This window comes from Gallinula chloropus (assembly GCF_964237585.1).
Source record: "Gallinula chloropus genome assembly, chromosome: 1".
NCBI classification, from domain to species: Eukaryota; Metazoa; Chordata; class Aves; order Gruiformes; family Rallidae; genus Gallinula; species Gallinula chloropus.
Genome location: NC_140085.1, coordinates 85,569,095 through 85,581,534, shown reverse-complemented (window position 1 = coordinate 85,581,534; position 12,440 = coordinate 85,569,095). Strand labels below are relative to the sequence as shown.

The following is a 12,440-nucleotide window of genomic DNA, read 5'->3' as shown; positions in this document are numbered from 1 at the left end:
TCAAACGTCTTTAGAAAAATATGCACTGTTTCATTCAACAAGGAGTCTTGCCTTAAGAAATTACTTCAGCTCTTCAGATAAGCTAGGAACATGAATCAAGCTCATCTGGACTCTCTTCATCAGACACTGTTAATTATAAAAAGCTTCATCATAGCTTCCACAGAGGACATGTAAGCAATGACAAGTCTCTTCAAGGTTTCTCTGAATAATGTCCAATGATTTCCATTGCTTCTTTTGTGCACTCTTCAAGATGCAAATGGCTTGCTTGCCATATCATTTTAGCTTCATTTTACACATCCCAAATATTTTTATCTTCTTTTTTGGATAGTTGCAGAGGTAAAAGTAATTTAACTCCAGTAAATTCCAAAGTTTATTAAACAAACATAAAAAGGGACTTTAAGAAAATTACAATTTCAGTCATTTCCAATAACCACATCCAGACCTGAAGATGAAAGAATCTGTAATTTTAAGATTTGGGGTCTGACTTTGCTACCTAAGATGTTGGTTAAAAAGTTGCATGTAAACTGTAATACAAATGCTGCCTTGTCAATTTACAGCATCTATTTTTACACACCTCTGTAAATTTTCATTTATTGCTAACAGTAGTGACTATTGCAGGTGTCCAGTTTATTTTATTCATCATTAAACTCATGTTTTTTTTCTGGCCTGCTGAACAACTCAATCAGTAACAGCGAAGTACAAGTTTTCTAGAGTACTGCTGAGCCATACAGTGCCTTCTCTTCACTTTGCCCTGTCTTCTGAAGGCTCTCAGCCACTACTTCATTAGGCCTTTGGATATTTAACCCAAGTGCTAAACCAAACACCAACAGCACACAGAGTCTGTGTCTCTTGGTGTAAAAGAAATACTATGAAGTGAGAATCAACACTTTATTTTTGGCCACTCATTGGGAGATGGATCTAATGCTGAGGTGGAGACGGGCTTGCATACAAGTATGATTGAATTAGTGGACATAAGGAGGGATACGACCCAGGAATTTGCCCTTCAGGTGACTTCCCCAACACAGAAAACACCTTTCTTTCTGCTGCTGGGGTGATCACAGTTCCTTTACTCACATCTCATTATGAGCTGCTGCTTGTGTTTGGGTTGCTAACACCTCAACTGTTTTTGCTGATTTTGACTACTAAGACCTAGTTAGTAGGACTGCTGACATAAAAAGCTAAACAGAACTTGGACACCAGACTCACAGGTCACCTCTGCCTAACAAACCATCATTACAGAAAGAATGGCATTAGCACTAGAAACAGAAAAACACGGAGGGAAAAACACACTGGTTGCTTTAGATGAAAACACAAACGATCCCAAAGGAGAGGGAACTGGGGATGCTTCTGCCACTGGCTGTCCAGCACAGCACAATGGCACATATCTGTCACAGTGAGACAACCTCAGGCATCTCAGGCAGGGAGTGCAATGCTTTGCATGTTTTTTGACAGAAATTCAACATTCATCAAGGAAACACAAGTTGACATCTGAGTTTTAAATACCTCAGCCAGGACACTCCAAAGAGGACTGTAACCAGAACACTGTTGAAGCTGGACCAAACTTAAGCATCTCTAAACTCCATTGATGAAGTCCTTACATACAGTTATAATTTATTTTCTAAATTTCTAGATGTCTTTTGGAAGACAAAATTGTGGTAAGTGGAAGAAGGCTAGGACACAGGCCACTGATTAAATCTACAAAACAGTAAACCAAAACCAGAAAGAAACAGAAGATGTGGCCAAAGAAATTTTCCACAAATAATAGATATTTAACTTCTGTCATAAACCCAGTTGCTTTGCTGGGAAAAATGGATACCAAATGGTTTGACCACTGATCACAGGGAATATGAGCGATTGATACACAAAGCAAACAACAAAGAGTTAAAAGACGGTGGTGTAATGAAATGCCAGCCTGTGTAGTTTAATAGGAAACAGATCTTGTAAGAAAAAAACCCCAAACCACCACACAATGTAATTAAAATGCCGGTTGCTTAATAAAGATTGTCTCACACAGACTCCTATAAAACCATTTATTTGGAATCACATTAGACTGAGAAACTAGCACATGCAAAGATTAAAATTAGCTTATAAATATGAAAAATAACTGTTGGGAAAACCACGATCAGATACGTTAAGCTGCTATCTGTTCCTGAGCCACTGCTAAGAGAATGTTGAAATAAAAGACAAATTCAACAATGTACATCTGTAAGACTGATTTACTATAAGACAAAAAACACTGGACAGCAATAAGTCAAATATTTTAAGTTTATGCTATGATACATATTCAAAATTATATTAGCACTCATAATTCCTTCTGTGGAATTATTATCACGCTGTACTGGGTTTGCATGCCACATGCATGCAGTGGGGCTGCAGAGGTAGCTTCTGTAAGAAGCTGCTAGAAGCTTCTCCTAGTTCCAACAGAGCCAATACCAATTGGCTCCAAGATGGACCTGCCACTGGCCAAGGGCAAGTGCAGCAGCAATGGTGGTAGTGCCTGTAGGACAACATAATTAAGCATTGGGGGGAAACAACCAACCAACTAAAAAACTCCCAACCAAACAGGGCAACTGCAGCCAGAGAATGAGAATATGAGAGAGGAACAACCCTGCAGACATCAAGGTCAGTGAAGGAGGAGGCGGCGGTGCTCCAGGCAGAGCAGAAATTCCCCTGCAGCCCACGGAGAAGACCATGGTGAGCCAGGCTGTCCCCCTGCAGCCCATGGAGGCTAACAGCGGAGCTGACACCCAAAGCCCATGGAGGTACTACACCAGAGCAGGTGGAGGTATCTGAAGGGGCCTCACAGTAAAGTTCTTGGTGAAGCACAGTCTCTCATGGAAGGGACCCCACACTGGAGCAGGGGAAGAGTATGAGGAGGAAGGAGCAGCAGAAACATGTGATAAACTGACCACAACCCACATTCCTGGTCCCCCTGTTGGGGAGGAGGTAGAAAAGTCAGGAGGGAAGTTACACTCAGGAAGAAGGGAGGGGTGGGGGAAAGGTGTTTAAAGATTTGGTTTTATTTCTCATTACTTGACTCTGATTTCATTGGTGATAAATTATTTTCTTTTAAGTTGAGGTTGTTTAATCCACGAGCCCTTTGTTTTCTCTCCCCTGTCCAGCTGAGGAAGGGGAGTGATAAAGCAGCTTTGGTCAGGCACTTGGCCTTCACCTCGGCCAACCTACCACACCCACTTAGCACAAAGAACAGCTTACTAAACATTAAATATTTCTTTTTCTCTTCATCCTTTCCTACACCCTTCCTATAGGGTGTAGGGCTAGCTTTTGGCCCATCTGCCCTGAACACATAGCTAAGTTTTCTGCGTTTCCCTGTAATTTTGTAATTTGTAAGACATGCAGCAAGAGCTGCTTGCAATTAATCATCTTCACAGTACTACTGTGAGAGAAGGTAAGAATCATCATTTTACAGAGGAGAAAATTAAGGCCAAGTATCTTCTCGGCTTCTCAGGCTGGACTTCTGAAACCAGATCTGCTCAAAACAGACCGAACTACAGAAATCACTTGCAAAAGCCCTGAGCTGCCCTCAACTACAAAGCCAAACGCCAACTTCACACTGAGCACTCAGAACACACAACACTGGTATCTATGCACAGAAAACTGATATAAGCAAACTGTCCAGCACCAGATACTACGTAGTAGATCTATCTCAGAAACCAGCAATTGCCTAGAGCTTATCTATTCCCTTTTCTCTCCTTCATTCACTACAATGTGCTCCAAACTTAACACACAGGGCCACAGTGGGACAAATAAAAGCCTCCTTTACTACATGCTGATTTGTATCCCAAGCAACAATCCATACATACACTACATGAGAAAAGAGTTACCTGGAAAAATGCTACACAACTGTGAACTAATGCTGTCCTGTAATGCAGGAGTACAAGAGCTTAATGCTTTTAATTTTGGTTTAGTAAATATTATGGTCAAGGGTTTTTTCAAAGCTGCTGGAAAAAACAGAATTTTTTATGTTGGCCTGAACTAAACCTGAAGTCACCTGTGAGCAGGGCTGCAACTCTAGACCTACAGCATAGAAACTCACCATGAAAAGGTGTAGGGAACACTTCACAGTAGTTTATTTTCCTTCTCTACTAAGGCTTACTGCAGAGCAATTTGTAACTGATATTTAGAGACTTACCAGAAACAAGAGGATCATGAATTCAGCACCTGAATTGCACAGAAAAATATTTTCTGGTCATTACAGCCCACTCTGCCTGCCTGCAATCTGAACTCCCGCACGCCAGCAGTACATTAGGAGGCAGAAGGCGAAGAACTACTTAACTGTGGCCCCTAAATTCTTCTGTTAATTCACACATTTTAAGGCTGAAGGCTGCACAGAGGCTGAAGGCTTCAAGAGCAAAGACAGGTTCATGCCTCTTCCTGCCTGCTCTCTTAACATCAGCAGGGTTGGTAAAAACAGCCACCTAACAAAAAAAGCCAATGCAGCTCTCACACAGAAGATCATCAGGAACAAAAAAACTGAGCAGCCTTTACCACACTCAATGCACCCATCACACTGCAGGAACAGCTCTGTCTAAGCTATGGCTAAATTGTGACAGTAATGCAAACATTTTCAAACACACACCCCCCCCAAAACCAAACTCTAAAAACATCACAGAGCTAAGGATAGATTTGCACACAGGCAGAATAAGGCATCTATCTGCCTTTTTGACAAGGTCCCTATCACATTTCTAGCTTCCACAGAGAGACTCATTTACTCAAAGAAAGCTAAAAATGTGGACCAAAAAAAAAAATTTCCTCTAATAAAATTTTTTCAAGCACCTGAATTAAATTTGTCTTTAAACCTTTTCCAAAATTCTTTAACCTGAATTAGGCCATTGAAAATGGAAAGCTGCAGAGTGGAAGAACTGAAAGGCTATAAGCAACTGGAAGAAAAAAAAATTATGTGGAAAATGTTAGGCAACCTTGAGTGCAGGTGGTACACTCTGAGCCAGCTGTAAGAACGAAAGGCAAGTTACACAAAGCAATCCAATGCTTATGAGTCAGGACTCCTCCAGTCATGCATCTCAATACAGCCAAATGCAAGGTCAGACATCTTGGAACAGAGAGTAGAGGTCACACTTACAGGATGGAGAACTGAACCCTGGATGTCAGTGACTCTGAAAAGAACAATGGATCATACTGGATAATCAGCCTAACCTGAGCTCACAGACAGCTTCTGTGGTGAAGAGTCCACAAAGACATCTCAGATATTTACAAACCAAAGCATCAAATAGAAATGAAAATGAGGTATTAACTCTGCGAACAGCACTGCTGGAACAGAATAGCTGGAATACCCAGTGCTTGCAATTTCACTACCACAAAAACATATTGAAACAAAGAAAAGGGTCACATAAACCCATCCCAACCACCAGAGAAATATCCTCATAATGAGAATTCAGAAACTAATTTCGTTTGCTCAAGAAAAGCTTAAGTTACAGAGGAAAGCAGAGAGCTTACTGAGCAGACAATGACACAAAAGCAAACACCTAGACCCAAAGCTAGTCAATTTTGTATGGAAAAAGTACATACTTTTTAAGTTAGGCTTAACTGAAAATCTATTTGTTAACGATTAACATTTCATCATCCTAAATCTTCAAAGCAAGCTTATATGTCAGAAAGACAACCTTGTTTAAACACAAGTTGTGGACCTCATGCAGAAATTAGCGAGTCAAATGTTTGGTCTGTGCTTTATGCTGATCCCTTTGGGCCTTTAAGAAGATTCATCTACTCTGTAAGGAACGTAGAGAACACACTAATTTTCTCTGCAGACAGCAAACTATAATTTCCACTCATGCTTAATCTTCGGGAGAAACAAGCATGAACTTTCTATCTCTAAAGCTTCCTGAATGCCTCAGTACACAGAAAAGTACTAATCCATTAGAGATCAAAATGCATTTCTCCATTGGCTGTGGCTAAATACATTGTTTCCAGGAAAGGAATAGCACAGTGCTTCCTCCGACATCTTACCACATACTAGGAAGGTACACTTCCTCTAGAGGCTTTCTTACAGGATAGCCCTGTTCCTTTAGGGGGAACAGAGAGGCCCTGTTCCTTTAGGGGGAACAGAGAGGCCTAAAACAAAATAAACAGAAAAACAAACAAAAAAACCCAAAACAATAACAAAAAAACCCCACACCAAAACCCACTAAAAAACCCAACAACCCATTAAAAAAAACCCCATAAAATAAAAAAAGCACCACAACAGAAATCCAAAATCTCACCCCAAGCCACCACACAAACCCAACACCATTCTTAATCTTTACCTGTTCCTGTACATCTTCAAACTCTGAACTAAGCAGCTCTATGAAGATGGGGACGGCTCCTGCTTGGATCACTATTCGGGTCTGAAGGGAATTTCCCGAGGCGATATTTGTCAGCACCCACGCAGCTTCAAACTGGGAAAACAAATACAAAAGAAAGCTTACTAGAAGACTCCTATGCCAGATCAAAAATGAAAACTAAACGTCTTTTTTAAAGATAGACAGAATTGGTGTAGGGAAAGCATGATGCTACTACTAATTAACACAGTCAATTTGTAAAGGAAGAATCAGAATCATACAGTTTAAGAATTACAGACAGCAAAATTTGCAGAAGTTCCTTATGAGAGTAAGATCATCTTTTCTGTGGCTTTTCAAGTATTTTTTTGCTATACAAGTTATTAACCTTGTCTGTTCTACTGCCTTTCCTTTCTGGCTAAAAAGTTACACAGAAAAAATTAGTTTTCCTACAAGGTATCTGATACCCACATTTACTGAATCAGCAATGATATTTCCAAAGAAGCATGAGATGCATGAAGGTACACTTTTTGACAAAACTTGATGGACATAAAGCTAACAAAAGTCATTGGCAGGGGGGTGGGGATATTTAAAAAAAAAAAAAAGCCTTTGTGATCACAATCTCTTGCAGCTACAGCAAAGTACTTTCTCCAACTCTGGCAATCAGTATTGCTGCCAAGGGTTATTTAGCATATAATGCTTTTATTCAAGACTTCACTGAGAACCTGAACGAACACTTCAGGTGTTTTAAATGTTTTTACAATTTACGCTTCTCTTAATATCAAAGTGCAAAAGTATTAACTTTTAAACTGGAATGCAAGTTTTAACACTACCTGGTACAGCCCTCAGAAAATACAGACTCTAGAAATCCTGACTTCGGTAGATCTCTACATGCCTTTCAGGTCAAAAATGATTGCGCTACACTAGCAAATTGAAATCCTATCTGATATATACAGAATCTAGACCACTGAAAGTTGAATGAAAAGGCAAAAATCAATGAACAGTAAAAATGGAAAGTTGTATGCTATAAATGACTGATTTTGACATTCCTAATGAATTTTATTAAACTGATATTGATCCAGCAGTATCCCAGTGACATCCTGATACACTAGCCATCTCTGAAGAGTAGCAAGGAATTATGTTTAGGATTTAATCATAAAAGCAACTCCTGCTAAGGAGACACACAGAATCCTGAAATGGGCCTGAAATAAGAACTCAACAATTAAGCCTAGGCTTGTAAGCCTTTTAATTTTTAAGTGTTAATTATTATCAAAACTTCAGTTTTTAAAATGCAATTAATATTGCTCTCCTGACCAACTAAAGGAGAAAATATCTTCTGGTAAGATGTGATGCTTCCAAAATGTATCATTTTAACACACCAAGAACGGAGGCTACAATGAAGCAGAAACACATAATGTCAAAACTGTAAGACACATTGTTAATCAACTAGAAGCAAAACATTCAGGCCAGATCTTAAGACCAGCATAAAATGTACTTGCTCTCCTGTAATTTTACTTTCTCTGAAGTGAGGATCTAGTGTTCTGTGATACAGTGTAGCAAGGCTATTAATCATCTTTTGACTACTGGGATTTCTTACTCATATTTTAGAGCTTGCCCTTTGGCTTCCTAATGGATGCCATGAGGTTGGACTATTCACAACTCAGTCCCACACTCTCTCTAGTCTTTCCTATAATGGAATACAAACACTATGTACCTACAGATTAATCAAATTTAAGACCAAACAGCAGGTGCTTCTCCTTACTTAAACCTGTACTTCAGTTCAACTATTTATAACGTAAGTTTTGACTATGAGCTCATCATGAGATCTTCCTGTCTTCTGTGGAACTAAAGCTCTGTTAAACTGAGGTGTTCCCACCAGGGCGACTCAGATTATGCCACTCAGCATTTCAGACAGTACGAGTTACGGAAAGATCAGCCGAGTAACAGTTTTTCCTCCTCTTTACTGTGCGCACCTGATGCTCCAGGACGTATACACTAAGGAACAGCCACATGCAAACAGCAAAAGACAGAAAACAAAAATGCTTTAATTATAATAAAGTTAATTAACAGGAAGAAAACCTCATCATCCAAGGGTTGATATTGATACCTGTTTGGTATTAGTTTTTTGGGTTTTTTTTAAGATTTCTGTCCCCATCACGGAAAGATTTTGCATGAGACAAATTTCCTTGTTCACACACAGTTTAAGTGACCATGGAGAACAGGGGAGCTTTTTAAGTCTTTAAATTGCTTGAACAAAAACCAAACAGAGGAATTCCAGAAGAATAATTTCCTAACACTGATATAAGAAGTCCAGTTTTTACTAGATATTCCTTTGACAACACAAAAGAAAAATGGAGCATAAAGTCATGTAAAGTTCCAAGTTTACCAGCACAGAAAAACTGTCACATTCAATCCAGCATACGAGTAGCTTAAATAGCCAAGCAGGGGAAAAAAAAAACCCAAAACCAACCCACACACCACCCACACACAACACACAAACCACCACACACCAAATAAGTCAAACTCCACACACACACACACAAAAAAATTCAGTGTTTCCAGAATGAGTTGAAAACCCTTCTACAGCAGCTAAACTAGGGCTCAGAATACCTAGAATGGGAAGCACAAAATCTATGCTTATGCCAAGGAACAATTTTGGAAACACTGACAGAGTGAAAACAAATATTAAACTGAGGTCAAGAGGTACTTCCTAAGTGATCACAGAAAAAAGTTCTGTCTGCAGACCCTGAACTGCCAAGCAGGCACACAGATTTGGCAAGAGGAAGAAAAACTACCCAGTTGTAATGGAGTATCAAGCACAACATATTTGGGGTTATATTTGCAATGCTTTGTTACAAACTCTTTAGGACAAGCTTGGAAGTTTCAACTTTGATTTTTGCTCTTTCCACATAAAAATCAATAGAATACATGTTACAACAGTAAGGTCACAAGAATTTGAGTCAGTGTACAATTGATTTTGAAGGTTTTTAAACCAGAGATATATCTGCATTTGATAAGGATAGAGCATAAATTATTTTCCCATCCTACTGAAATATCTCCCCCAAATACTAGGAACTTGTTTTCCTTTATCTCCCTGTCTTAGGTCTCCATGCTAGAGACCCTGTACATAAGAGGCATTCAGGGGTTTTTTAGTATCAGATTGGTTACAAACTTCCCACTGGCATTGCAAACCAATGAACTGGCTTAAATCTCATACTCTTAGCTACTGTCCACAGACTTTTCAAGTCGTTAACAGAGGCTTGGAATTCTGCAGAATTAAATCCTACAAATGACACCTTTCCCTAACATGCAAGAAACAAGTATCCTTTTTTTGCCTATCACTGCTCACCAAAATGTGGATTTCACATGGCATTAATATACTTGTTGCCTTATGCTTTAGAAAGAACATTTGTTCTAACCTATACATTGCATTTAATGGTTAACTGTGAACATGTTTTATCTTTTAGTAGACAATTTATTTTCTTTCACTTTCTACCAGGCCAGAATAATTCTGGCTAGAAAAAAAGGACAGCTGAAAATGAGACAAAGCTCCAAGAAGCAAGTCCAAGATACATTAAGCCCCATCATAGCAGACATAGTTTAGGTTTTTTTAAAGCAGAGCACATCAGTTCTGAGTCTTTTGTGTTGTGCTTCTCATTGTGAACTGTAATTGTTAACTTTTTAAAAATTTAATCAAAAAACTAAGTCATAACTCTAATGACTTAAAACTGTTTCAAATTAGCACAAAACCCCCTGAAGTTCAGTTGAATAGCTTTTCATCTGTCAAGGTCTGCATTTCAAACTTTGTTTCTGTTATATGAGAAAGTTAGTGTGAAGACCCCATCCTAGCCATCAAACAATACATCTCACAGGTCTCTCTCTCCTGTCCCCATCAGAGGTCTTGCCAAAAGCCCTGAAGGTAAAATAGCTTTTATCGTAGTAAAGAAAAAGAGGATGTACAGCTAAACAAGCAAGTCACTGGGGGTTTTTCTACCTAATTTGCATCACAAAATGCTTTCACAATATAGTAAGATAGATATATTTATATACCTGTAATGTACAGTTTTCTTTCCGTTTGAGGAACTCCACAAACCTGGCCACCACTCCTGGTCTGCTTATGACTTCATCTATTGGGGGATTTGGTTCTATTTAAAATAAAAAGCAAAGTTAGATACATTCATTTCTTTGTATAGAAATTCTCAAATCACTGCAACAAAATAATCACAGAACCACAGAAAGGTTTGGGTTGAAAGGGACCTAAAAGATCAATCAACTAGTTCCAACCAACTTGCAATGGGAAGGGACACCATCTACTAGACCAGATTGCCCAAAGTGAGAATATCCATAACTTCTCACCACCCTCTTAGTAAAGAAATCCTTATACCCAATGACGTATCAACTCCTCTTTTCTGAGAGGAAATAATACTGCTTTACCTTTACAATGGGTAGACAATGGATTCCTACCCGTCACCATAAGACACTCTGGGTTGAATTTTGAGGTAATGAAGTACTGTGATTCAAAACACTAATGAATTCAAGCAGACCAACTTCACAGCAGCAGTTCTGTGAAGTCACTCCGGCATGCACACATGCAGAGCTCCGCTTCAGTACATCAGCATACTTGAGCCCTACAGACACTGCCTACCACACCTGAATTTACATTACAGAGCAGACATCACATCTGCATCACTTAGTAGCTTTACAGATTTCAAGAACAGAAATTACTATTACATACACCCAGCTGGCATTTGCAAAGCAGAGATTCATCCAGCAGTTTCTATATGAACTCAATCTTTATTGCTGTCAAAGTGAAAACACATGCCAGGGATGCTTCTACATTTTTCTACAAGTAATTTCAGCTCCTTACCTTTAGAAAGTAGCTTTCGGAATTTCTGGGTAGCTGAAAGCTGCTGTTCTGGGCTATTGGAGAAAATCATCTCAATCATATCAGAGGTGATGACTGCACTCTAGGGTTCAGGTTGGGGAGACAGAGTGATAACAGCAAGATGGGAGAGAAAATGGGGAATTAGTGGAACACAGCATTGCTAAACTAGCATTAACTTTACTTGTTATTAAGTAAAAACCTAAGTAAGATCAGTATGGGCAACAAACAAGTTATCATACATGTACCTCTACATAAGCACCACCATTCTTTAGTCTTTCTTCCACAAAAGTCAAAATTCAAATTTCATTTGAAGTATGGCAAGAAAATTACACTTCAGAACCTCTCACCAGTATTCTCTCCCCTTTTTTAATCTCTCCCCTCTACTAAAATAAACGTAAAATTGTCATCTTAAACAAAAGGTAGTTTAAATTGGAGTAGCAACTGCAGTTACGCAAGCACACCACTGACACAAAAGGTACATGTTACAGAAACCTAAACAATAGCATAATCATTCTCTTGTGCCAAAATGTACAGGACTTGTCATTTTCAGAAGAGTTGACATACCTAATGCTTTTCATCATAATTATAATATTAAATTTTCCATAACACTGATAGTCTCCCCTAATACAGTAAAATTAAATCAGCAAACTTTCTTATGCCAGCTAAAATCTGACATTATGTTCATTACACATGTAAATCCATGTAGAGAAGCATAAGGAAAGTCAAGTTGGGTTTTTTCCCTCATCTTCTGATCTTAATCCTGAGACAGATCAGATCCAAACCCTCAGACAGATAGGGAGACAGGCAACAGTGCTGAAAATACTTAAACTTTGTCTTTAACAGGTGTTTAACAGGTCACACTTTTAAGACTCTGGAATTAACGATACCTAAAATAGTGAAATGTATAATGGTGGCACCTATTTAATTAGATAAGCTCCTTGCCTTATTTTAACCATCCAGTCATTTCATGTTATGTTTCCATACAAATGACTAGATGGGATTTAGGCCTTGTCTGATCTTGGAACAGTGCACCAATGCATTCTATGAGTAATCTACCACATTTTTCAGTGATTTTCAAGGCAGGAGTAACCACTGACAGAAACCACACCCAGCCTGATTTCTATGAAAACATAATTTGTGTCCTCTTGAACACAGACACAAGTGTGAAGATCAGCAGTCACACTTTAAGGGAGGTGTGTATTTTCCTTTATCCTCGGTCACAATTTGAATCCCTTACCATTTTTCTTTCCAGGGACAGAATT

The 12,440-nt window shown here is 38.9% G+C and overlaps 1 protein-coding gene across 1 annotated transcript in view; it reads right to left on the bottom strand.

The window, feature by feature from the left end:
* Nucleotides 1-12,440, bottom strand: part of KPNA1 (karyopherin subunit alpha 1) — a 56,152-nt gene that overhangs the window by 27,087 nt on the left and 16,625 nt on the right. Inside the window, exons 4-6 of the mRNA XM_084278161.1 lie at nucleotides 11,161-11,260; nucleotides 10,344-10,438; nucleotides 6,282-6,413 (exon numbers count right to left, since the gene is read on the bottom strand). Coding sequence (XP_084134287.1) covers nucleotides 6,282-6,413; nucleotides 10,344-10,438; nucleotides 11,161-11,260 — 327 coding nt within the window. The remainder of the gene's footprint in view (nucleotides 1-6,281; nucleotides 6,414-10,343; nucleotides 10,439-11,160; nucleotides 11,261-12,440) is intronic.